Raw genomic sequence first — 27612 nt, 5'->3', positions numbered from 1 at the left:
AGCAACATTGCAGTTCCTGAAACAAATCGCTGTGCCTGGCACCTACTACCATACCCCATTCAAAGGCACTTAAATATTTTGTCTTGCCTGTTCACCCTCTGAATGGSMCACATACACAATCCATGTCTTAATTGTCTCAAGGCTTAAAAATRKTTCTTTAACCAGATTGAAGTGGATTTAACAGGTGACATTAATAAGGGAGCATAGCTTTCACCTAGATAATATGTCATATAATAAATATAAGGATTATGAGAATGGGTGTGTAAGTGGTGGGTGTGCATGGTTGTACTATGCGTACTTGTACCTGCATGTACATGTTGTCTACGCCTGTGATGCATTAATGATGCCTCTCTGAGCCAATTGGTGTGAAGAAAAAAAAGATACAGCCTGGCCTGCCAACATGTTGCGGCATGTCATAGAGAGACAGAAAGGGTGTGTCATSACGGCATTCCAGAGGCATGAAATACTCTCATTCAACACTCAACCACGTGATAAGGTGTCACATCCTTATGGTTACACCAGAGAGAGAGGAGCACATGTCTCCCCATTGAAATAGAGAAATAATACAGMCAAAGTACACTTTTAAAGAAGTAGGTGGCAGTAGTAATTCGGTCACTGTGACGCATAAATCACAAATGCCATGCTGAAGGGAACATCTTTCAACTTCACTCATGGCTGTAATCTCATTATGATGGTGGTGGTGGTGGTGAGTGATAAAACAACACTATGAGCAAAATGCTTCAAATGATAAAGATGCTGATACAACAGTCGTGATTCACTGTATCTTCAATACGTATCAATTTATCCTAATTAATGTTACTAATAGCTTTAGCCTTATTTTGAACACAATGAAATCAAATTTGACTCTATATCCTAACAGACAACCTGGTTTAAGGTGCAATTGGATCCTACAGTAGCCTATTCGTTTATTCACAACAGATGAGTCAACCATGTCGGGAACTCAAGCCCAATATATCCATAAGGGAGAGCAGGGACTGCAGCTGTTTAGCTGCATCTCAGCCACTACTGTAGAAACGGCGGTACATTTTAGCATTTTTATTGAAGCTTTTGATGGTAGACTACATAAAAACCTCCGGCTACTGGCAAAGTTGAAACGGTGAAATAATTCATCAACATAGTGTCATTCGGCTGACTCACCTCCTACAGTCAGAGTTCCCTTGATTGATGTGGTCTGGAGAAGAAACTGTACCCAAACGCCAAACCTCAATACATTCTGTTATGGCACTAATTGTTAACACACAGTCTAATCATTTAAATAGCGTACTTAGCTTATAAAATAGCCACATTTCTTACAATTATTATATTATTATTAAATAAATAATAGGATACAACTAACACCATAATGAATGACAATACTGCATTCTTATAGACAGAAGGCTATGTTTCTGTGACATGATTCATTTTCATAAAACACGATTGGATAGATTCTTTAAAAAGTTGTATGGTAAAAATGAACATGAGTGCGAGGATGGGGCATACACTTGAAGAATTCAAAGAGAGCATGCTTTCCGCTCCTGTCAATGGAGGAATCCCGGGAACACTRTCTGGAGGAAACTCACCATATATGGTTATATACGTCATCCGTACGTGGTCATTTACAAGTCAAAAACCAAGACACCACCACTTCCAGTAAATTGGGAGGGGCGTAAAATAACTATAGAATCGGTTTGGGCGTTTATAATTCCACGAGCACTCTATACCGTTCAGTCCAACTGGAATAATCAATACGTAAGAAGTAACTCAAATGAATTTGGGAGAATTTAGTCATACACAAGAACAAGAATTTAATTCGCAGTTTTCTTATTCCCCTTTCTTTTTGGATCCTACCAACATCCCGCAATAAGGAGGGTTTGCCCCACGCTTGAACAGTGAACCTGACACTTTCCACGAACATTTAATCGCTTGCTCTTCATAAAACTCCTCAGGATTACTTTGCACTCATCGTGAATCGGGATAGCAGTTTACAATCAAAGATGTATCGAAACTTTGGGAACTTGGGCCGAGGAGGCAGCGACTCTGGGTCCACCAACACCGGATCGAGTGCTGTATCCCAGGGCACCAGCACCTCAACTACTCAACAAGATCAGGTAGGCACACATATTGGTCTATGTTGATAAACATTAGTAAAAGTAATAAATAATAATTTGTGTAAAGTTTCCCCCCTCAARAATTATGATATTGCTTAATCATATCAATTGCAGAATGTAGTAATAATAGGGAATTAATGGCATAATATTGACATACAATTATGAGCCTACTACATTTTTATTATAGCCATGGTGCAGTTTGATTACCATTGTCAGATGAATTGATACACATTATGGATTTAAAATTATATTTTCAATGCTCACCGTCTTTGTCAAGATTGTTGCCTTTACATCCGGATGCACACCTATGTCCATGTCAAATGCATGGATAGCATGTTTTATTTATTTTATTTAACTAGGCATGTCCATTGCCCATGACAAATATCTGGTTCAAAATAATTACTTTGCTGTAAATCACTTTGTTTGTTTGTTTACCCATCATGTCCTTACTCTAACCTCCTCTCTTTGTCTCTCTCTCGCTTTCCCTTAAGAAGTTCACTGTGGCAGGTAGCAGCCAGTTTGTCCCCAGTCTCAATGCCATCACTTCCAACCAAGACCTCCAGTGGTTGGTCCAGCCCTCCTTCATTGGTCCACCTGGCCCCTCGCGGCCTCCACGTCCTCTTTACTCACCTGCAGCAGGAATGAGGTCCTTCAACCCTTCACCTTCCCAACCACACCTCTACAGACCAGGGGTCATAAGGGCAGTGGCAAGATCCGGGAGCACAACCAGACGCAGGAACGATGAACATGTAAGAATATGTGTGGTCTTTAGCCAGCAGGGTGTAATACTATGTAATTGACTTTCAGCGTCAATCAAAATGTAGATAGGCATTGTGCAAGAATGTGGGTGGATATCTGACCAAAATGCACATGAAACGTAAGGTCACTTAACACAACATAGACCTATATTTAGATTTTGAATTAGTGGTCGTCTTTGAAGAGTAACAGTTTTTATTAGTCCCTTTTCCATGTAGTTGTCTTATTAATAGGGCTACACTGTATAAAGATACTACTGCAAGGCTTAGAATTAGAGTGCTCCGGTGGGACAGAGAGGGCCAGGGAATAGGGCAACTAGAGACTTCAGAGGTGTGGAGACAGACGGTTGAGTCAGTGCGTCAGTCGTGTGTAATATCCTGTAGTGTGTGTGACTGTTTTATACGTCTGACATGGCAGTGAGACTTCACCACACACCCGTCTTGTCTGAGAGGTTGAAAACAAAATTACAGAAACAAATATTCCTGAGAGCTATCTTTTGAACGGGATAGATTTCTGCGACAATGTGGAAATTCCAGATGATGCAGAGGTTGACCAAGCATTTGTTTTGGTTGACAACTATGTACTTTGGAACAGCTATGTACAATGACCTGTTTCATCATTGTTTGAGATACGCCACTCGTTTGATGTTAGTGTGACATTGGCTAAGTGCTAAAAAGGATGAGCGCTTTTATCAACCTGTTAGAGCCAAAATATATCTGACACGAGCAGGTTCACAAAATGTAAGATGGCAAGACATCAAGTAGTTAAACTACTAGTAGGTTTTGTTTTCCTTGAGAGTAGATTATTGTCATACCTGTTGGCTTTGTTACACTTTCAGAATGTGTGGTTGAGTGAGCTGAAATTTGATGAGACAGGAAATGGGCTATCATGTGATTCACTGGGGCAAGTCKTATGACTCATACCTGAGTCACAATTGGGGTCTGAGTGACTAATCACAATACAAGGCGGGAGAAATTGGGTGAACAGAGACAGAACTGACAATGTTAAATGAAATTGGAGAAAGGGTGTAACAAAATGACAAAAGGCTCTGATGTTACGAAATTAAGGGCCATCTTGAAAGTTTGAATATAGTGACTCAGTTCATACACAAGGTGGTAGTATTTCACCACTCAACACATTTTACAGCTATTCAACACAGTCCCCTTTATTCAATTGAGTTGTGAAACATATTATAACTTTTTTCAGTCATAACTCTGCCTCATCAAATGTCTTTCTCTRGCTTTAGTTGTCCCCAGAGGAGTTGGAGAGACGCAGAATAAGGAGGGAGCGGAACAAACAGGCAGCTGCCAAGTGTCGTAACCGTCGACGGGAGCTGACAGACACGCTGCAAATCGTAAGTTTAATTTTATTTCAGGAGGGCAATGAACATATATATTTTTGAAGTTTGTAAATCATCAACTACTGGATTTGTCAACCAATTGAAAAATAATAGATTGACAATACAACCCTAACCGTTTATCTTTAATTTCCCCTCTCTTAGGAGACAGATGAGTTGGAAGGTAAAAAGTCCTGTCTGCAGAAAGAGATTGCTGAACTACAGAAGGAGAAAGAAAAGCTAGAGTTGGTTCTAGAGGCCCACCGCCCCATTTGCAAGATCCAAGACTCTGACTCGGATTCTGACCGGAGCTCAGAGCTTCCCTCATTGGGAGGTATCAAAATTGAGCCTGAGCTTCCTGACCTACCAGGGAGCTCAGCAAAGAGCCAATCAAGGATAGAGAAGCCCAAACCCAAAATTACTATCCCTGTCCGTCCTGTGACCTCCTCTGCCTCTGCTGTRCCCATGGAATCTGAGTCCCTTCACACCCCAATTCTTATTTCTACTCCATATCTTACTCCTTTCACGGCTAGTCTGGTCTTCAGTTATCCRTCTGGCTCTCTAGACTCCAGTTCCACTATTTCATCCCAGGCTCTACCGACTCTGTCATCTTCCTCTCAACACGGTGTGGCCCAGCAGTCTCGAAACCCCCAGCCCTGTAGTATTGCCCATCGCCGTAGCAGCAGCAGTGGGGACCAATCAGATCACTCCCTAAACTCCCCTACCATAATCACACTGTGATTTAACTGGCTTCCTTGGTGGGAAAGACTGAGTGACAACACTGACGGTTATGAAGATGATGACAATAATGACATAGGTGACTTTAATAACGACAGTAATTATACGCTAAATGCAGCTGGTCTACTTCATTTCCTCTGTGCCTACACTTTCCAAATAGCCCCTACACACTAAATGCACACAAAAGCTAAAATACTGATTCTCACAAAAGGCATTATCGTGATGCGAATGACTCCTATTTAAAGGGCTGTATTGTTATACTTTTTTTGTTTTCACCGACGCATATAACTTCTGACAACCTATATTTGTTATGCTCAAAACACAAGATGTAGAACTGTGCAAACAAAAATGCATCAACTCGGTGCACTTTGGCAATAATGGTGATATATTTAAGCAATAAGGTRCGAGGGGGTGTGGTATATGGCCAATATACCACAGCTAAGGGCTGTGGTATATTGGCAATATACCACAAATACCTYAGGTGCCTTATTGCTATTATAAACTGGTTACCAATTTAATTAGAGCAGTAAAAATAAATGTTTGTCATACCTGTGATATATGGTCTGATATACCATGYTTTTCAGCCAATCAGCATTCAGGGCTCYAACCACCCAGTTTGTAATGTAGGAACCACATCATGGTAGTGCATGGTAATTAACACGGTGGATTTGTTTGAGGGTAAATATATGTGCATGCCAGGTAAAATTTCATGTGAGCTAGCTATCTTTTATATAAAAGATGCATACATCTACTTCTCATATTGTAAGTTTAGTACAATATAATTTAATTTATGAAAAACTGCATTATTTGGGGAAAATTTGAAAGACAACTAAGGCAGGACCATGAGGGTAAATATAGAATATATAGACATGTATTTATTGAGAGTGTAGTATATATTTTTTTATAATGTGTCTCTTTTGACTGATCAGTGGGCAGTGCCTTCACTTTAATGTGTTCATAGAACACTGTACAATAAAGACATTTTTTTCAAGACAACATGTGTATCTGGTGACTAAGTATGTTTGATTATGTTCATGTGATGAAATTTGCGTCAATATGTCAAAAAGTTAAATCAAATTCTATGCTTTAAAATATCAGTATGAAAGGGGTAAAAAGAAGACTAAATGCATCCTTAGTGTTAAACCCATTAGTTAGTTAGTCCATTTTGAATACGTCCCGTTTCCTGCTTGATGTTGCTGCCTAGCAACCTTACAGAAGGGAGTAATGGATGCTGGGGAGGAAAGGGAGGGGAAAGCTGGCCATTACCTCTGCTTCCTCTCTGGAAAGAATTGTATAACTGACTTCAATACAAACAGATACAAATAACACAAATTAACATTTCAGATGCGCTGAATAAGAAAGATAAGCAAGAAGAAAAGGTCACAGCGGGACATCTGGGTTTTTGATTGAATGGGAGGTCATGTTTAGAATTTTTTGGGGGCCTGGCAGAAGACAAAACATAGATCAGAATGAGAGTCTGGTAAATGGAGATTTATTGGCCATGACCCTAATTCCTGAACACAGAGTTCTGATGTTACTGTACTTCTCGCAAATGAAGTGACTCACTCACAGGAGGCCCAGAGAGCATATGATAGCAATGATAATAAAAAGGAGATTTAGGAGAGAGAGCCTGTGTGTGCTTCTCTGTGTATCACTAAGTGGGTTAAAGCATTACCATCCACTGCGCAAACAGATGTCCATAAATAAAACTGATAAATATCCACAACGCCAGGCTGTATGACATGGACAGGAACATCAATCACCTGGGACAAACAGGTCATAACAAACAGGTCGAGAGATCAATCAATCACTCATGTTGCACCATGTAAAATGAATGTCTGCAAAGTCACACACACAAAGAAAGGTCACAACATGATTGTCTCAGCCAGTGTATTTAAAGCTCTTCAATGCACTACGAGCAGCCCACCAATCACAGCCAACAACAAAGCAAATCTTATCCAATCCATGAGCATGGTCTATATTCTTAAAACAGAAATATGTATTTGTTAATGATGTAATACTGATATGTCAAGTTAATGAAGACAATGAGAGAGTATATCTACAGAATTACCACAAAACATTATATTAGCATCCTGACTATTGGCATTTTAGACAGAAAATGTGAAGCAGTAGTAATAATGATAATAATCATAACAATAATAATGTAGTAAAGAACAAATTAAAAGTGTCTTGTCTAGTTCCCAGCATCTATAAATCCATCATCATGTCAAATCCAGTCTCGAGCTTCCAGTTTGACACAAAAGTGGCTGGTTGAGAACAGCCTGGGCTGTTCAGTTCTGAGGAAGTTCTAAGTACACCATCATAGGTGCAGGTGCAAGACACAAACCAGCGGTGCCATCACACGTTTTAGTGCATTGTACAGCCTAAATTACTGTGGCACACTAGCTATGTATTTCAGTGTAAAACTCATGGGCAGCCAAGACAGTGTTCATAATATACTATTCCATTGTTAGTTTGTGATTTCATACACACAGCACTCCAATCCTGACCTGAGGGACTGAATGCATAATCTACATMATTTAAATGTTATTTAAAGGTCTTTCACAAAAATCATCACTCATCCTTCAAATATTTCAGTGCTTTTGGATGTCATGTACAGTAGACTAGTATGGCTCAAATCTGGATCGAGATATGTGTCTACAAGGACCCATATAATAGCTTTGTCCAGTGCAATGCAGTACGAAGTAGTCCACTATCAGTACAGTCCAGTGCATGAGATAACATCCTAACCTAACCTCCTTCCAACAACACCTARTACTGTTAACCACATATAGTCTCAATCACAGAAAAGAGGAAAACCTCCCAAAAGATTGTTTTAAAAAAGCATAAAATTGCAAAATGATCATTCGATAAAGCTTGACCTTTAGTCTCAAATGTTTATGTGGGCCTGTCATCCCTCTTTCCAGGAAAAATACTTTTTCTTTTCTCTTGAGGATCCTTTTTCAACTCTTCTTCAGGACAGCAGCACGTGCAGAAGGAACAGAATTGACTGCTATTCTGGAGATGCTGCTGTATTACTGTGTGTTATAGGCCATCTTCTAAAAAGTATCCCAATCAAGTTTGTGTTCTACCAATGAATGCTGTAAACAACTAAACATATTTCCTCAAACCATATTTCTCTTTATCGTGCTCTTTCACTACTCAGTGAAAGTATCTGGCTCTGTCCCATCTTCAGTCATCAGGTGAGCACACCAGGTGAAGCTGGTCCGGACTACCGACACTCCCAGTGCTTGAACTTCCATCRCCCAGGTCTCGGGACACCATACACGGCAGGTTGAGCTCAGTGGAACCACCGGGACTGGAGTCATTCCTGCTGACACATTCCTCCTCCAGGACCAGACAGAGTTCTTTGAGGTCCAGATTCTCCTTCACCAATCCATCCTGCATGCGCTCTAGGTCGGACAGTTTTTTCAAGTAGCCGCCCAGATCCTCACGCATCACTTTGGCTGCGTGGTGACCGAACAGCTGCCATTCCCGGGCCAGCTTCTTCACCTTTAGTCGGTCATCATCAAGGAAACAGCACAAGTCGCGCAATTCTGTGTTTTCTTCCTGGAGACGCTGGTTGACGGTTTTCAGCTCCCTGATCTCAAGCAGGTGGCCCTGTAATTGTTTGTTAACTTCTTTTATCAGCCGTCCACGCTGGATAAGAGCAGAGATCTTCTCTGACTCCTCCTTACGCAGTCGACTCACCAGCTCTTCTTTAGAGCAGGAGAGTAAATCCTCGTCAGACATCTTTGACAAGTCTCTGTTGTAGAGCTCACTGTCACTCCCCATATTGTTTGGACTGATCTGTAATTCAATAACCTGAGAAATAGCCTTTCCCGATTACAGGCAGTTGAGGGTACAAATAACTTCAGCAAATTAACTTTAGCCTACAATTCCTGGGATGCTCTGCAATGTGCATGGAGGCTACAGTKAGCTTTTTACAGTCAGCCCTGAATTGTATGACTATCAACTGACTCTATCCAACCATGGAAGCAAAATATAGGTCAACAGTAATTCTTGGTTTTACCTATGGATAATGGGGAACAGTGCATGCTTCACATCAATGTTTTTCTATGAGCTATAAAATTCCCTGAACAAGTTCACTCTTGATATAATAAAACAAKGCAAAGAATTTCTATATGTTCAATATAAAATGTCAATCCATCACTCTCATATCTCAGATGATAATCTGTGATTATAGGCTTTGTAAAAAGAGTTTGCATTAATGTCCAGTTTTCCCTTTGCCTTTCCTTGGTTACCTTCAGCAGGGTGAGGGGTTTTCGTGATTTTGCAATCCGTTATTTCGTTTTTATTGTGCAGTTGACTCGTCATCCTATATCGGAAAACCTTGGATAAAATATGATAACGTTATTTTACTCAGATCTTCATGTCTTATTATCAGAAGTGACGTGCTGAAGAGCATCTGCTTTCGTTCTGTCCGAGTAAATGTTGTATTCCCTCTGTTTGGAGAATTTGTTCATGGCATAACATTCCTTTTGATTATAACCCCAAAAGAGGCAGTAATTTGAAATTCACCGAAGAAAACAAACAAGGCTCTGAAGTTCCAAAAAAGAAAAATGCATCCAGATTCCTGCTCATCCTATTGCATTGGTGTGTGGAGGATTACAATGTCGGCCTTCTTCCACTGTCATTATAAGGCGGATGTCTCCTCTCAGACTCGGTTTTTCTCTCCACTCAGTGAATTTCAGAAAATGACGCCCATTTAAAAATAATGGGATTTTCTTCTATCCTCTCCCTTCACATAAAAAGCAATAGAAATTAGTAGTAATCATCCATGTAGTCTTTTAAAAACGAAATGAACAAACACAATAAAAATGTAGGACGAAATCGATACAGACCACGTTTGTGGAAGAGATGCTCGGTTTAACAGTGAAGGTCAAAATATTCACTGATGTTTTAAAAACACCGTTTCTTGATATTATCCTACAAAATGATTTAAAAACGATTACATTCTTGAGCATTGAAGTATGGTTGTCGGATGGTGGTTGTGAAGGAGGCGGCCGTAGGAATGCCCCTCTTCCGAATCCCTCCCCTCTCTCTTTCCGTTTGGTCTTCCTTTACGGTAAAATAATAGCTTACACTACATTTATTTCATTTTATTTTGTGTGATGTCATTTCTTTCGATGGAATAGCTTATACTACGTATTGTATCCCGTTGAAAGAAATGACATCACACAAAATTTGAATGCATGTGTTTATACTATTAATTTTGTTTAGGATGTATCACATTTGTGTTAAAATCTACGGGKAGTCCTGAACTACAATAAATTATTCGGAATATATAGCAATCATATCACATACCATTGTATATTTGTATTCCATATATATTTGTTAAAGACCTCCCCACATGACCCCACTCTCCACCCCCTCRAACCGTAGGCCCACAAACGCACACACACACGCACACGCATGCACAACAGAATATGACACACAAGCATCAGAGTCACACTTTGACACAGAACAATAAGTGAATCAGAGTTACAGTGTAGTCTACACAATTTCAAATACACAGATGGAAAGTGTGACAAAAGGTTTAAGCATGAGGTATTTGGCCACATCCTTCCACCCTTCATTCCAGCTCTATTGTTTCAGTGAGGCCATAACAATATAGGGTGTTATACCGGGACTGGGGGAAGCAGGGGATGGAATCAGGGTGAGGTTAGCTAACAGAAGGGCTGGAACTGGGAGAGGGTTGTTTGGTTGGTTTGCAGTGAGGTGTAAAACAAAAAGACAGTTGACTGTGTACTTTTTCTCTTTTGTAATTTTGAAGGGCACAGACAGATACAGCAAAAGGAGGATGGGAGGGGCGAGGAGAGGGATTTGGTGGGATTTATTCAGATAAATCTCTGCAGGGAAAACATGCGCAAAAACACACACACACCATAATTCATCATAGTAGTTATCTACTTTTTAACATTTTATTTGTGTTTATTATGGTAAAATAACCGTTCTGATATTCTGTTTTACATAATGTAATTTGCGTATGTTTTGTATATCAAAATATAATTTTACAATATAAACTTGTGCAACATGTTCTCATGTAGGTTACATCATATTTTTCATAGATTGTAGTATTTCACATTTTTTGTTGTTGAAAATAAGTAGTTCAAAGTGTGCTGCTGAAAAGGTTTAAATATGGCCGCTATACCAGATACGAAAGAGGAAGCGAGACACTCTACTCACAGTTTTTTCTGATTCAATGAAAGCCAATGAACTAAGTAGAACAGACCCAGCTGCTTTAGAGAGACATAGTAATGGCGTCTTTTTGTAGGCACTAACTCTGCCATGGTTCGTTGGACAAAGCCTATTGGGAAATTAATGGCATTTCTAGAGGGTTTTTGGATAAACGCCGAAAATAAAGTATGATAAACACAGGTTTAGCAGATCTCATACGTTTCGTTCTATGAGATAATCTTCATCAGCTAACGTCACTTTTTGTGGATTTTGAAGCATTTATGTTTAAAAAAATGCATATTGTATAAAGGTCATGTTCACTGACTGATATTATCTTATATAATAAAACGTAGGCTATAAGATATCCTTAGCCTGTGTTAACCTCAGACCTTATTTTCGGCATTTATCCCAAAACCCTATTCTTTCCACATTAATTTTTCCCAGTGGAATGGCTGAAGGAACCAGAGGTAACTAATTTCCGTTTTTTAGGACTACAAGCTAGCGAGCTCATTGGTGTCTATGGTAGACACACCCCGTTAAATTGACCGGAACTGATAAAAACATGTTATGGTAAACAGCCAACCATCTTTGGCTATACTCATAGAGATCGATAGAGGACTCATCTTAGTATGTGTGCCATTARAGCATTTGTGACAGCATGAGCAGCGCCATTGAGGCAATCTCCATTTTGAAGTAGTTAATTTTCTTCTTCACGATTGGCTGACCCCTCCTGATGACCCAGCCAATGAAGTTGGAAGACCCGCCCAGCTGACTACATTAAAATGGTGGAAGCCCTCAATGGCGTTGCCCATGCGAAAAATGCCATTTGGGCCACTGGACGCTTCTATCATTCTCTATGGGCTATACCAGACATACTTATCTGGCTATATAAAGATACTTCCTGTAAAGGCACAATAAAGTGTTGTTCACAGGTCTTTTCTTCCGTTTATTTTTCGAAAAAAAGGCTTCGTTACAGCATTAGCAACGGATGACAATGTCTCCAGCAGTAAATGTATAGTTTATAGGAGCTTATTATCCGTTCTGTTTTTAGATAATAATGAATTATCTAGCTAGCAACGTTAGCTAACGGTAGTATACCAGTTCTGGACAGCCGGGATTATTACTCATCCTAGTTAAAACGCTTAGCTATATTATAACAGTCTAGAGTATTGGAACCTTAATTTAAAAAGGTAAGTATCATCTTGTTTAGTCAGATAATGTATACAGTTAATGTAGTTCCAAGTAACTAACGTTAGTAAAACATTGACTTGCTAGTACAAAACATTGACTTGCTAGTACAAATGCATTGAATTCTACGTCGGGGAGATATGAGCATTTTAATCAGGAAACGTTCCCCTCACAACCTCTACAAAGCAGAATGTTGAATAAAATTATATTTTAAAGTACTTTACCGGTTGTCCATACGGTTGGTCTTTTTAGCTTGTAGGAATGTTAGACAATATATTCACAAAGTATAATTACAGAAACTTTTCAAAGCGCTGGTAATTTATTGCATTCAGATTTCTATCACCTGAAGCATGTGCAGAACCATGTGCATACTTGCTGTGCTCGTGTTTACGAGTCACCTGCATGTATTTGTATCTTGTGCACATGCTTCAGGTGATAGAAATCTGAAAGCACTACCAGGAATTTGAAAAGTTTATTTAACTAGGCAAGTCAGGGCCAATTGTGCGCTGCCCTATGAGACTCTCAATCACAGCCCGAGATCGAACCAGGATCTGTAGGGACGCCTCTAGCACTGAGATGAAGTGCCTTAGACCGCTGCGCCACTCGGGAGCACTATATAAAGCAGGCAGACCGGCCTCCTGGGCTGTTTGCATGACAGTGTCTATGGTTTACTGAGAATGGTGCAACAGTCCTGTGGGCGAAAACGGGTTGTTGATGAGAGATGTCGAAGGAGAATGGCAAGAATCGTGCAAGCTAACAGGCATACCACAAACAGGCAAATAACGGCGCAGAACGACATCTCGGAATGTACAACTCGTTGGTCCTTGTCACGGATGGGCTATTGCAGCAGACGACCACACCGGTTTCCACTCCTATCAGCTGAAAAAACAGAAGAAGCGGCAATAGTGGGCACGATGAATCCTGGTTCCTGTTGCATCATGCTGGTGGCAGTCAGGATTTGGCGTAAGCAGTGTGAGTCCATGGCTCCATCCTTCCTGGTGTCAACCGTGGTGGTGTGGGGAATGTTTTCCTGGCACACGTTAGGTCCCTTGATACCAATTGAYCATCGTTTGAATGCCATACCTTGTAGAATCCATGCTCCAAAGAATTCAGGTTGTTCTGGAGGCAAAGAGGGGCCCGACCCGGTATGGACAAATGCCAAAGTACGTTAAAATGTAATTTTATTCAACATTCTGGCTTGTAGAGGTTGTGAGAGAGAACTTTCCTGATTCAAATGCTCATTTCTACCCGACATTGAATTTAATGCAAATCAATGTCGGGTTTCCAGACAAAATCTAGGCTTACAAAGGAGTCGTTGAATATGGCAATTTTCCTTTAAATTCAAGAAGCAGCCATTCAACTTGCCATTCAAGCTTAATAATATCAAAATACGTTCAGTACTTACCAAAGAATGGAGTTTTGCTGAGAAACTGTCGTCAATTATGCCGTACCGGCCTGTATGTACTCCCAAAAAGGTCTAAATAAAAAGTTACATGCAACCGAAAACATGCCATGTCTGGAACGAATCTATTGATTTTGAGTAAGTGCAATTGCGTCATATCCACCTATTCTGCACCTGTTGCAATATTATTGGAATTAAAATACACTAAATAAAGCCCATCTAGAAATATACAATCACTGTAAAAACGTACCCTATATTGTCTACTTAATCTACTTACATTCAATATTATTGCATCCATGTAGCGCAGGTGAAACAACAGATTGATATGACGTTCATACTGTTGTAGGCTGTTGTAGGACGTTCATACTGCTGCTGCTGGATCAGCCGAGAGGTGCACACTTGCTCAAAAACAATACTTAGATTAGGCATTTTTTCGGTTGCATGTAACTTTTTTTATTTAGATATTTTTTGGGAGTACATACRGGCCGGAATGGCAGTAATGACGATAGTTGTTTAGCAATACCGTCCGTATTTTGACATTTATTAAGCTTAAAAAGCTTGTTACGGGCAAGTTGAATTGCTGCTTCTTGGGCCAAAGGAGAATRTCCATATTCAACGTCTCCTGTAAACCCAGATTTTGGTTCAGTAGTACAGTAGCTATGTACAATGCATTCGGAAAGTATTCAGACCCCTTGATTTTTTTTCCTCCACATTTTGTTACTTTAAAGCTTTATTCTAAAATTGATTAAATATATATATATTTTTCTCATAAATCTACACACTAAKCCCATAAAGATAAAGCGAAAACAGGTTTTTAGGAATTTTTGCTAAATTATWAAAAATGAGAAACCTAAGTATTCAGACCTTTTGCTATGAGACTTGAAATTGAGCTCAGGTGCATCCTGTTTCCATTGATCATCTTTGAGATATTTCTACAACTTGATTGGAGTCCACCTGTGGTAYATTCAATTTAATCAAATCAAATTATATTTGTCACATGCGCTGAATACAACACATTCACCTTACAGTGAAATGCTAACTTACTAAACCAACAATGCAGTTTTAAGAAAATAACAAAAAAAAGAGAAAAGAATAACAAATAATTAAAGAGCAACAGTAAATAACAATAGCAGGGCTATATACACGAGGTACTGGTGTTGAGGTAATATCTACATGTAGGTAGAGTTATGTAAGTGACTATGCATAGATAATAACAGAGTAGCAGCAGCGTGGGGGGGGGGGGCATCGTCTGGGTAGCCATTTGATTAGATGTTCAGGAGTCTTATGGCTTGGGGGTAGAAGCTGTTTAGAAGCCTCTTGGACCTAGACTTGGCGCTCCAGTACTGGGTGGCTGGAGTCTTTGACAAGTTTTAGGGCCTTCCTTTGACACCGCCTGGTATAGAGGTCCTGGATGGCAGGAAGCTTGGCCCTGGTGTAGTACTGGGCCGTACGCACTACACTCTGTCGTGCCTTGCGGTCGGAGGCCGAGCAGTTGCCATACCAGGCAGTGATGCAACCCGTCAGGATGTTCTCGATGGTGCAGCTGTTAAACCTTTTGAAGACCTGAAGACCCATGCCAAATCTTTTCAGTCTCCTGAYGGGGAATAGGTTTTGTCGTTCCCTCTTTACGACTGTCTTGGTGTGCTTGGACCATGTTTGTTGGTGATGTGGACGCCAAGGAACTTGAAGCTCTCAACCTGCTCCACTACAGACCCGTCGATGAGAACGGGGGCGTGCTCYGACCTCCTTTTCCTGTAGTCCATAATCATCTCCTTTGTCTTGATCGCGTTGAGGGAGAGGTTGTTGTCCTTGCACCACATTGTCAGGTCTCTGACCTCCTCCCTATAGGCTGTKTCATTGTTGTCGGTGATCAGGCCTACCACTGTTGTCATCGGCAAACTTAATGATGGTGTTGGAATCGTGCCAGGCCATGCAGTCATGAGTGAACAGGGAGTACAGGAGGGGACTGAGCATGCACCCCTGAGGGGCCCCCGTGTTGAGGATCAGTGTGACAGATGCGTTGTTACCTACCCTTACCACCTGGGGGCGGCCCGTCAGGAAGTCCAGGATCTAGTTGCAGAGGGAGGTGTTTAGTCCCAGGGTCCTTAGCTTAGTGATGAGCTTTGAGGGCACTATGGCGTTGAACGCTGAGCTGTAGTCAATGAAGAGCATTCTCACATAGTTGTTRCTTTCGTCCAGGTGTGAAAGGGGCAGTGTGGCTGCAATAGAGATTGCATCATCTGTGGATCTGTTGGGGCGGGAATGCAAATTGGAGTGGGTCTAGGGTTTCTGGGATAATGGTATTGATGTGAGCCATGACCAGCCTTTCAAAGCATTTCATGGCTACAGACGTGAGTGCTATGGGTCGGTAGTCATTTGGGCAGATTACCTTAGTGTTCATGGGCACAGGGACTATGGTGGTCTGCCTGAAACATGTTGGTATTACAGACTCAGACAGGGAGAGGTTGAAGATGTCAGTGAAGACACTTGCCAGTTGGTCAGCGCATGCTCGGAGTACACGTCCTGGCAATCCGTCTGACCCTGCGGCCTTGTGAATGTTGACCTGTTTAAAGGTATTACTCACGTCGGCTGCGGAGAGCGTAATCACATAGTTGTCCGGAACAGCTGATGCTCTCATGCATGTTTCAGTGTTATTTGCCTCCAAGCGAGCATAGAAGTGATTTAGCTCATCTGGTAGGGTCGTGTCACAGGGCAGCTCCCGGCTGTGCTTCCCTTTGTAGTCTGTAATAGTTTGCAAGCCCTGCCAAATCCGACGAGCMTCGGAGCCGGTGTAGTACAATTTGAWCTTAGTCCTGTATTGATGCTTTGCCTGTTTGATGGTTCGTCGGTGGGCATAGCGAGATATCTTATAAGCTTACAGGTTAGTCCCARTCCTTGAAAGCGACAGCTCTACCCTTTAGCTCAGTGCGAATGTTGCCTGTAATCCATGGCTTCTGGTTGAGGTATGTACGTACAGTCACTGTGGGGATGACGTCATCGATGCACTTATTGATGAAGCCAGTGACTAATGTGGTGTACTCCTCAATGCCATCGGAAGAATCCCGGAACATATTCCAGTCTGTGATAGCAAAACAGTCCTGTAGTTTAGCATCTGCGTCATCTGACCACTTTACAGACCCAGTCACTGGTGTTTCCTGCTTTATATTTTGCTTGTAAGCAGGAATCAGGAGGATAGAATTATGGTCAGATTTGCCAAATGGAGGGTGAGCTTTGTACGTGTCTCTGTGTGTGGAGTAAAGGTGTTCCCCCCCCCCCCCTTCTCTGGTTGCATATTTAACATGCTGAGAGAAATTTGGTTAAACTGATTTAAGTTTCCCTGCATCAAAGTCCTCGGCCACTAGGAGTTGCTGCCTCTGGATGAGCATTTCCTGTTTGCTTATGGCAGTATACAGCTCATTAAGTGCGGTCTTAGTGCCAGCATCGGTCTGTGGTGGTTTGTAGACAGCTACAAAAAATACAGATGAKAACTCTAGGTTGATAGTGTGGTCTACAGCTTATCATGAGATACTCTACCTCAGGCGAGCAAAACTTCAAGACTTCCTTAGATATCGTGCACCAGCTGTTGTTTACGAATATGCATAGGCCCCRGCCTCGTGTCTTACCAGAGGCTGCTGTTCTATCCTGCCGATGGAGTGTATAACCCGCCAGCTGTATGTTATTAATGTCGTCGTTAAGCCACGACTTGGTGAAACATAAGATATTACAGTTTTTAATGTCCCGTTGGTAGGATATACGTGCTTTCAGTTCGTCCCATTTATTTTCCAGTGATTGGACGTTAGCTAACAGTACTGATGGCAAAGGCAGATTAGCCACTCTTCGCCTGATCCTCACAAGGCACCCCGATCTCTTTCCGCAAAATCTCAGTTTCTTTCTCCAGCGGATGATGAGGATGAGGGCCTGTTCGGGTGTTTGGAGTATATCCTTCCCATCCGACTCATGAAAGAAAAATGATTTGTCCAATTCGAGGTGAGTAATCGCTGTTCTTATGTCCAGAAGCTCTTTTCGGTCATATGAGATGGTAGCAGCAACATTATGTACGAAATAAGTTACAAACTATGCGAAAAAACAAACAAAATAGCACGGTTGGCTAAGAGCCAATAGAACGGCAGCCATCTCCTCCGGCGCCATCTTTATTGATTGGACATGATTTGGAAAGGCACACCTGTCTATATAAGGTCCCACAGTTGACAGTGCATGTCAGAGAAAAAACCAAGCCATGAGGTTGAAGAGCTCTGAGACAGGATTGTGTCGAGGCACAGATCTGGGGAAGGCTACCAAAACATTTCTGCAGCGTTGAAGGTCCCCAAGAACACAGTGGCCTCCATCATTCTTAAGTAGAAGAAGTTTGGAACCACCAAGACTCTTCCTAGAACTGGCCGCCCGGCCAAACTGAACAATCAGGGGGAAGGGCCTTGGTCAGGGAGGTGACCAAGAACCTGATGGTCACTCTGACAGAGCTCCAGAGTTCCTCTGTGGAGATGTTGTCCTTCTGGAAGGTTCTCCCATCTCTGCAGCACTCCACCAATCATGCCTTTATGGTAGAGTGACCAGACGGAAGCCACTCCTCAGTAAAAGGCACATGACAGCCCGCTTGGAGTTTGCCAAAAGGCACCTAAAGGACTCTCAAACCATGAGAAACAAGATGGAACCAAGATTGAAGGTTCACCTTTCAATAGGACAACGACCTTAAGCACACAGCCAAGACAACCAGGAGTGGCTTCGGGACAAGTCTCTGAATGTCCTTGATTGGCGAACATCTCTGGAGAGACCTGAAAATAGCTGTGCAGCGTCGCTCCCCATCCAACTTGACAGAGCTTGAGAGGATCCGCAGAAAGAATGGGATCCGCAGAAAGAATGGGAGAAACTCCCCAAATACAGGTGTGCCTGTATGCATCATCATACCCAAGAAGACTCGAGGCTGTAATCGCTGCCAAAGGTGATTAAACAAAGTACTGAGTAAAGGGTCTGAATACTTAAATGTGACATGATATTTCAGTTTTTAATTTAATAAATTTGCTAACATTTCTATAAACCTGTTTTTCCTTTGTCATTATGGGATATTGTGTGTAGATTGGAAAAGGCTGTAATGTAACAAAATGTGGAGGGTCTAAATACTTTCCAAATGCACTGTAAGTGGTGAATGATATTCCACAGGTATTGTGACAAGTGAAATGAAAACGCTGACGCTTATTAAAACCATATTTGTCTTGTTTCCACTTAGATGTCAGTGGAACTCGATGTGTTTGTGGGTAACACCACCATTATGGATGAGGAAGTCTATCAGTTCTGGCTGGATGGCTACACAGGTATTGGCCACAACATTCACCAACTCACACACATATACTAGACACAGTCATCCATAAAAAAAAGACTTAATCAATATCTCTAACATAAACCTTGAATCCTGTTTCCTTTCTGCCCCATCCTCAGTGAATGATGCAGTGAAGGTTCGTATGGAGGGAGGGGTATTGGAGGAGTGTGAGGCCAGTGCTGAGGTTTTGCGCAGTGACACCATGGACCAGTACAGAACCTTCCAGATGTGTGAGCGCCTCCTGCACAGCCCCGCCAAACTGGCCAATCAACTGCTGTTCCAGATCCCACCTCATCGCCAGGCCATGCTCATAGAGAGGTGCTCTACCATCTCCTGAAACACTTTTTAATGTCTTATCTTCCTCTGCCTTAAACGTCACCTAATCTGTCCCCCTCTCCTCCCTCTCGCCCCTCTCCTCCCTCTCGCCCCTCTCCTCCCTCTCGCCCCTCTCCTCCTTCTCGCCTCTCGCCTCTCCTCCCTCCCGCCTCTCTCTTTCTGTAAAGGTACTATACGTTCGATGGCGTGTTTGTACGTGAGGTCCTTGGGAAGAAACTCTCGAAGGGGACCAAGAAGGACCTGGATGATGTTAGTGCAAAGACTGGTGTCACACTGAAGAGCTGCAGGCGGCAGGTAGCAGAAACCTCAGCGAGACATCCCCATTAACAATGACTACATCACGGAACTGTAACATGTCCCAAGGGGAAAATTGTCTTAGACACACAGTACTGCTGTATACAAAATACACTGTACATCATACACTTCTTGTTTAGCCACATACAGTACCAGTCAAAAGTTTGGACACACCTACTCATTCAAGGGTTTTTCTTTATATTTAATATTTTCTACAKTGTAGAATAYTAGTGAAGACATCAGAACTATGAAATAGCACATATGGAATCATGTAGTAACCAAAAACAGTGTTAAACAAATCAAAATATATTTAAGTTTCTTCAAAGTACCCACCCTTTGCCTTGATGACAGCTTTGCACACTCTTGGCATTCTCTCAACCAACTTCAACTGGAATGCTTTTCCAACAGTCTTGAAGGAGTTCCCACATATGCTGAGCACTTGTTGGCTGCMTTTCCTTCACTCTGCGGTCCAACTCATCCCAAACCATCTCAATTCTGGTGATTGTGGAGGCCAGGTCATCTGATGCAGCACTCCATCACTATCCTGGGCAAATAGCCCTTACACAGCCTGGAGGTGTGTTGGGTCATGGTCCTGTTGAAAAACAAATGATAGTCCTACTAAGCACAAACCAGATGGGGATGGTCTATCGCTGCAGAATGCTGTGGTAGCCATGCTGGTTAAGTGTGCCTTGAATTCTAAATAAATCACAGACAGTTTCACTAGCAAAGCACCCCCACACCATCAGACCTCCTCCTCCTCCATGCTTCACAGTGGCAACTACACATGCAGAGATCACCCGTTAACCTACTCTGCGTCTCACAAGGCGGTTGGAACCAAAAATCTCATATTTGGACTCATCAGACCAAAGGACAGATTTCCACCGGTCTAATGTCCATTGCTCGTGTTTCTTGGCCCAAGCAAGTCTCTTCTTTTTTTTGTTTTTTTTCCTCTCAATTTTGTGATGACCATTTGGTAGTTAGTCTTGTTTCATTGCTGCAACTTCCGTACGGACTCGGGAGAGACGAAGGTCGAGAGCCGCATATCCTCTGAAACACAACCCAACCAAGCCGCACTGCTTCTTGACACAATGCCCACTTAACCCGGAAGCCAGCCGCACCAATGTGTCAGAGGAAATACCATACACCTGGCTACCGAGTCAGCGTGCACTGTGCCCGGCCCACCATAGGAGTCACTAGTGCGCGATGGGACAAGGACATCCCTGCCAGCCAAACCCTCCCTTAACCCGGACYACGCTGTGTGCGCCGCCCCGTGGTTCTTTCGGTCGCGGCCGGCTGTGACAGACCCTGGACTCGAACTCAGAATCTCTAGTGGCACAGCTAGCCTTAGACCACTGCGCCACTCGGGAGGCCCATGTCTCTTCTTCTTATTGGTGTCCTTTAGTAGGGGTTTCTTTGCACTCTGAAGCATTTATTTGGGCTGCAATTTCTTAGGCTGGTAACTCTAATGAACTTATCCTCTGCAGCAGAGGTAACTCTGGGTCTTCCTTTCCTATGGCGGTCCTCATGAGAGCCAGTTTCATCATAGACTTGATGGTTTTTGCGACTGCACTTGAAGACACTTTCAAAGTTCTTGACATTTTCCGAATTGACTGACCTTCATGTCTTAAAGTAATGATGGACTGTCCTTTCTCTTTGCTTATTTGAGCTATTTTTGCCAAAGTATTGACTTGGTCTTTAACCAAATAGGGCTGTCTTCTGTATACCACCCCTACCWTGTCACAACACGACTGATTGGCTCAAATGTATTTAGAAGGAAAAAAATTACACAAATTAACTTTTAACAAGGCACACCTGTTAAATGAAATGCATTCCAGGTGACTACCTCATGAAGCTGGTTGAGAGAATGCCTAAAGTGTGCAAAGCTATCATCAAGGCAAAGGGTGGCTACTTTGAAGATTCTCAAATATAAAATCTATTTAGATTTGTTTAACACCTTTTTTTTTTTCTTTGTCTTTTTTTGGGGGGGGGGTTATTTCATAGTTTTGATGTCGTCACTATTATTCTACAATGTAGAAAATATTAATGACAAAGAAAAACCCTCGAATGAGTAGGTGTCAACTTTTGACTGGTACTSTACGCCACTTACAGAATAAGGGAATATGCTAACACAGTTTAGCTCAACATTAGTGACTGTCCTGCCTGTACAGATTCTATGAGCTACAGAGCTCGAGACACTGTAGTTCTAAGACCAAATGTCACTGTTTTTCACTTGCACACTAAAGCTTTTCTGAATGATCCCCTTTTCTCCCAGTTTGATAACTTCAAGCGTGTATTCAAAGTTGTGGAGGAACTGAAGGGACCCCTGGTGGAAAACATTCGTCAGCACTTCCTTCTCTCTGACAAGCTGGCCAGGTAATAGTAGAATTTACTATTCAATTTGATATAATCTTGTCATTTATTTTGTACACTTTGACCTCTTTAAAAAAAAAAATACTCCCCTGCATCTCCTCTTCTCAGGGATTACGCTGCCATTGTTTTCTTTGCTAACAATCGCTTTGAGACGGGGAAGAAGAAGCTGCATTATCTTACATTCCAGGACTTTGCCTTCTGTGCAGGGCAGCTCATCAGCAACTGGACCGTGGGAGCATTGGGTGAGTCCCTAATCAATTGATCTGCAGTTGTGCACTGCAATCATTCCCGAGTCCTTATTAGGCCCGCATTAATTGGAGTTATGATTTTTTTTTACTGTCACAGCACTGTTACCTAATACYGAAATATCAGATGTCTGAAGTAGTTTGTCTTCTCAGATAACCTGGTGGAAGACATGGACGTGGATCTTGAGAAGGAGTTCTTACAAGATCTAAAGGAACTGAAGATTTTAATCACTGACAAGGATCTGCTGGACCAGCACAAGAGGCATGAGTGTGGTCCATTAGTTATTGATTGCCTGATATGTATGTTATTGATTGCTTCCTGTCAATAATTCACTTTTTTTTTTCTCTACGTATTTTTTTGTGGWTATTGTATGCGTTCTAATATTATGAATGACAATATTTAGTAGTATCCCTCATGCCCTTGCTCCCGTTTCTCTCATTCCCTCCGCCCCACTCAGTTTGGTGTGCACGGCTCTCCGGGGGAAGACCAAAGCATTTAATGAGATGGAAGCCAACTTCAAGGTGAGTGACAACACATGCTTGTGTTACCCAACAGGACTGCTAACGCTTCAACAGACCACCCAGTTTCATAGGATGTGATGTCCAGTCCTGCCTACTACAAAAATCTGTAAATCAGTCCATAGAAAGTGTGGTAACTATGGTTATATGGGGTCAAATGTGCACATCAATTGTCTAATTCAAACAGTTCACTTGAGTTGAATTATTTCTAAACTGCAGAATCAAAAACCTTTTCAAATTATTTGATAATTATTTGAAACAAACTCTACTCTCTCTTCATCCATAGAATCTCTCCAGAGGCCTTGTCAACATTGCTGCCAAATTAACCAACACGAAAGACGTCAGAGACTTCTTTATTGATCTGGTGGAAAAGGTATGTAAGTAAATCATTAGTAATATACACTGCTCAAAAAAATAAAGGGAACACTTAAACAACACAATGTAACTCCAAGTCAATCACACTTCTGTGAAATCAAACTGTCCACTTAGGAAGCAACACTGATTGACAATAAATTCCACATGCTGTTGTGCAAATGGAATAGACAAAAGGTGGAAATTATAGGCAATTAGCAAGACACCCCCAATAAAGGAGTGGTTCTGCAGGTGGTGGACCACAGACCACTTCTCAGTTCCTATGCTTCCTGGCTGCTGATGTTTGGTCACTTTTGAATGCTGGCGGTGCTTTCACTCTAGTGGTAGCATGAGACGGAGTCTACAACCCACACAAGTGGCTCAGGTAGTGCAGCTCATCCAGGATGGCACATCAATGCGAGCTGTGGCAAGAAGGTTGCTGTTGCTGTCAGCGTAGTGTCCAGAGCATGGAGGCGCTACCAGGAGACAGGCCAGTACATCAGGAGACGTGGAGAAGGCCGTAGGAGGGCAACAACCCAGCAGCAGGACCGCTACCTCCGCCTTTGTGCAAGGAGGAGCACTGCCAGAGCCCTGCAAAAATGACCTCCAGCAGGCCCACAATGTGCATGTGTCAGCATATGGTCTCACAAGGGGTCTGAGGATCTCATCTCGGTACCTATGGCAGTCAGGCTACTCTGGCGAGCACATGGAGGGCAGTGCGGCCCCACAAAGAAATGCACACCCACACCATGACTGACCCACCGCCAAACCGGTCATGCTGGAGGATGTTGCAGGCAGCAGAACGTTCTCCACGGCGTCTCCAGACTCTGTCACGTCTGTCACATGTGCTCAGTGTGAACCTGCTTTCATCTGTGAAGAGCACAGGGCGCCAGTGGCGAATTTGCCAATCTTGATGTTCTCTGGCAAATGCCAAACGTCCTGCACGGTGTTGGGCTGTAAGCACAACCCCCACCTGTGGACGTCGGCCCTCATACCCCCTCATGGAGGCTGTTTCTGACCGTTTGAGCAGACACATGACATTTTGTGGCCTGCTGGAGGTCATTGTTGCAGGGCTCTGGCAGTGCTCCTCCTTGCCACAAAGGCGGAGGTAGCGTCCTGCTGCTGGGTTGTTGCCCTCCTACGGCCTCCTCCACGTCTCCTGATGTACTGGCCTGTCTCCTGGTAGCGCCTCCATGCTCTGGACACTACGCTGACAACACAGCAAACCTTCTTGCCACAGCTCGCATTGATGTGCCATCCTGGTGAGCTGCAATACCTGAGCCACTTTGTGTGGGTTGTAGACTCCGTCTCATGCTACCCTAGAGTGAAAGCACCGCCGCAGTCAAAAGTGAACCAAACATCAGCCAGGAAGCATAGGAACTGAGAAGTGGTCTGTTGGTCACCACCTGCAGAACCACTCCTTTATTGGGGGTGTCTTGCTAATTGCCTATAATTTCCACCTTTTGTCTATTCCATTTTCACAACAGCATGTGAAATTTATTGTCAATCAGTGTTGCTTCCTAAGTGGACAGTTTGATTTCACAGAAGTGTGATTGACTTGGAGTTACATTGTGTTGTTTAAGTGTTCCCTTTATTTTTTTGAGCAGTGTATATTAGTGAATGTTTTTAGTCAGAATATTCAACTCTGGCTCTGGCTTATCAGGCCAATAAGATCTATAGACTTTTGTGCTACCCATGAGACTGGTGTAATCCCTCTCTCTCCCTCTCTCGCTCTCGCTCTCTCACAGTTTATTGAGCCGTGTCGGTCAGACAAATGGACAGCAGGAGACATGAGGCTCTACCTCACTCACTACACTAACTCTGCACACATACTTGACACATTCAAGTGAGTAACATATTACTGTTATACATACACTGCATATACAAAAGTATGTGGACATCCCTTCAAATTAGTGGATTCGGCTTTTTCAGCCACACCCGTTGCTGACAGGTGTATAAAATCGAGCACACTGCCATGTAATCTCCATAGACAAACATTGCTTTACTGAAGAGCTCAGTGACTTTCAACGTGGCACCGTCATAGAATGCCACCAAGTCAGTTTGTCAAATGTATGCCCTGCTAGAGCTTCCCCGGTCAACTGTAAGTGTTGTTATTGTGAAGTGGAAACGTCTAGGAGCAACAACGGCTCAGCCGCGAAGTGGTAGGCCACACAAGCTCACAGAACGGGGCCACCGAGTGCTGAAGCGCGTTGTTCCAAACTGCCTCTGGAAGCAACGTCAGTATAAGAACTGTTCCTCTGGAGCTTAATTAAATGGGTTTCCATGGCCGAGCAGCCGCACACAAGCCTAAGATCACCATGTGCAATGCCAAGCGTCGGCTGGAGTGGCGTAAAGCTCGCCGCCATTGGACTCTGGAGCTGTGGAAATGTGTTCTCTGGAGTGACGAATCACGCTTCACCATCTGGCAGTCCGACAGATGAATCTGGGTTTGGCAGATGCCAGGAGAACGCTATTTGCCCGAATGCATAGTGCCAACTGTAACGTTTGTTGGAGGAGGAATAATGGTCTGGTGCTGTTTTTCATGGTTCAGGTGAGGCCCCTTAGTTCCAGTGAAGGAAAATCTTAATGCTACAGCATACAATGACATTCTAGACGATTTTGTGCTTCGAACTTTGTGGCAACAGTTTGGGGCAGGCCCTTTCCTGTTTCAGCATGACAATGCCCCCGTGCACAAAGTGTGGTCCATACAGAAATAGGTTGTCGAGATCGGTGTGGAAGAACTTGACTGGCCTGCAGAGAACCCATGACCTTAACTCCATTGAACACCTTTGGGATAAATTGGAACGCTGACTGCGAGCCAGGCCTAATCGCCTAACATCAGTGCCCAACCTTACTAATGCTCTTGTGGCTGAATGGAAGCAAGACCCCACAGCAATGTTCCACCATCTAGTGGAAAGCCTTCCCAGAAAAGTGGCAGAAAAGGGGGGACCAACTCCATATTAATGCCCGTGATTTTGGAATGAGATGTTCGACGAGCAGGTGTCCACTAACTTTTGGTCATGTAGTGTATTGTGCTGCCTGGCATGTATTAAGGGCCTGACCGTTTTTAGTGTGTGCTTGCATAATATATGMATTTCATATCCCAGTTGTCACCAGTGGGTGTCACTGCATCTTGCTCCATGTGTCTTAAACTATAGTTACCTTGTTTCTCGCACAGCCACTCTGGAATGTGGTTAACAGTTTACACAACCCTGCACCACGACACACTCAACAAATACATATTTATCGGACAACCATATTATAATAGGCCTCTCATTAAACTGAATAAGCAAAGATCGCTCCATATTATGAAACTTGGCCAGCTCTCATAATGAGACTTTGTCTTGAGTTTTACACGTTCCATATATCTCTCTCTCTTTCTCTCTCTCTCTCTCTCTCTCTCCCTCAGACACCAGGTAGTGTGGGACAGGTACATGGGAGTGATCAAAAGCTGCATCCTCAAAATGTACCATGACTGAGATGTTGCCTCGCTCAACTTCCTGTCCTCTTTATATCCGAGTCATGTTGTCTTTTTTTTCTCCTCTGCAGTCGTCATATAAATCCTCCGCTCCCTCTGTCAGATGTTTTCCTCCAATCCTAGTGCCCACATTTCTCCTTTCTTCATGTCTTTCTGCTGTTTTGTTTACTTCCTTCCTCCCTCTTTTCTCTCTCACTTCTCGGTCTGTTCTGACACCCTACTCTGCAATGTCATCTTGCAAATCATATCATTTGTGTTGTGTACTGAACAACAATAGAAACGCAACATGTAAAGTGTTTGTCTCAAATTTTGTGCACAAATTTGTTTACATCCCTGTTAGTGAGCTTTTCTCCTTTGCCAGATAATTCATCCACCTGACATGTGTGGCATATCAAGAAGCTGATTAAACTGTATGATCATTACACAGGTGCACCTTGTGCCGGGGACAATAAAAGGGGCAGTTTTGTCACACAACACAATGCCACAAATGTTAAGTTTTGAGGGAGCGTGCAATTGGCATGCTGACTACAGGAATGTCCAACAGAGCTATTCCCAGAGAATTGGATGTTAATTTCTCTACCATAAGCCGCCTCTAACCGGCCTCACAACTGCAGACCATGTGTAACCACGCCAGCCCAGGACCTCAACATCCGGCTTCTTCACCTGCGGCATCGTCTGAGGAGGGGTAGAAGGGGTGCTGAGGATTATTTCTGTATTTAATAAAGCCCCTTTGTGGGGGGAAAGCTCATTCTGATTGGCTGGGCCTGGCTCCCGAGTGGGTGGACCTAGCTCCCAAGTGGGTGGGCCTATGCCCACTCATGGCTGTGCCCCTGCCCAGTCATGTGAAATCCATAGATTAGGGCCTAATGAATTGAATTCTATTGACTGATTTCCTTCTATGAACTAATACTCAGTAAAATCTTTGAAATTGTTGCATTTATATTTTTGTTAGGTATAA

The 27612-nt window shown here is 42.8% G+C and overlaps 3 protein-coding genes across 6 annotated transcripts; 2 read left to right on the top strand and 1 right to left on the bottom strand.

Annotated features, from left to right (window-relative positions):
• Positions 1-1670: 1670 nt before the first annotated feature.
• Positions 1671-5963, top strand: LOC111967000 (fos-related antigen 1). 2 transcript variants are annotated; one of them, XM_023991912.2, is made up of 4 exons: positions 1671-2108; positions 2603-2857; positions 4111-4218; positions 4366-5963. In XM_023991912.2, exons 1-4 carry the CDS (start codon positions 1995-1997, stop codon positions 4939-4941), a joined length of 1053 nt encoding a protein of 350 aa, XP_023847680.1. In that variant the 5' UTR covers positions 1671-1994; the 3' UTR covers positions 4942-5963. The 2 variants fall into 2 exon arrangements, with proteins under 2 accessions (XP_023847680.1, XP_023847679.1); XM_023991911.2 differs by having other exon boundaries at positions 2600-2857.
• An 851-nt stretch (positions 5964-6814) lies between these two features.
• LOC111967463 (coiled-coil domain-containing protein 85B-like) lies at positions 6815-9993 on the bottom strand. The gene has a single exon (XM_023992499.2). It carries the CDS (start codon positions 8731-8733, stop codon positions 8131-8133), a length of 603 nt encoding a protein of 200 aa, XP_023848267.1. The 5' UTR covers positions 8734-9993; the 3' UTR covers positions 6815-8130.
• Positions 9994-11992: 1999 nt separating this feature from the next.
• LOC111967462 (acidic fibroblast growth factor intracellular-binding protein B) lies at positions 11993-27280 on the top strand. Of its 3 annotated transcripts, none has more exons than XM_070444750.1 (12): positions 12044-12329; positions 17530-17716; positions 18972-19056; positions 19181-19379; positions 19565-19691; positions 21964-22064; positions 22170-22303; positions 22460-22568; positions 22765-22828; positions 23112-23198; positions 24925-25022; positions 26586-27280. In XM_070444750.1, exons 3-12 carry the CDS (start codon positions 18972-18974, stop codon positions 26653-26655), a joined length of 1074 nt encoding a protein of 357 aa, XP_070300851.1. In that variant the 5' UTR covers positions 12044-12329; positions 17530-17716; the 3' UTR covers positions 26656-27280. The 3 variants fall into 3 exon arrangements, with proteins under 3 accessions (XP_023848265.1, XP_070300851.1, XP_023848266.1); XM_023992498.2 differs by having other exon boundaries at positions 12261-12329; positions 17615-17716; XM_023992497.2 differs by lacking the exon at positions 17530-17716 and having other exon boundaries at positions 11993-12329.
• The last annotated feature ends 332 nt before the right edge of the window (positions 27281-27612 follow it).

Source organism: Salvelinus sp. IW2-2015, linkage group LG8 (genome assembly GCF_002910315.2).
Source record: "Salvelinus sp. IW2-2015 linkage group LG8, ASM291031v2, whole genome shotgun sequence".
NCBI classification, from domain to species: domain Eukaryota; kingdom Metazoa; phylum Chordata; class Actinopteri; order Salmoniformes; family Salmonidae; genus Salvelinus; species Salvelinus sp. IW2-2015.
This window is presented reverse-complemented; position numbering and strand designations above follow the sequence as displayed.

Coding starts and splice junctions, on each gene's coding strand:
- LOC111967462 (XM_023992497.2), top strand. CDS start 18,972: ATGTCAGTGGAACTCGATGTGTTTGTGGGTAACACCACCATTATGGAT. Junction 19,692..21,963: donor TGAAGAGCTGCAGGCGGCAG/GTAGCAGAAACC, acceptor CTTTTCTCCCAG/TTTGATAACTTCAAGCGTGT. Junction 23,199..24,924: donor TTATTGATCTGGTGGAAAAG/GTATGTAAGTAA, acceptor GCTCTCTCACAG/TTTATTGAGCCGTGTCGGTC.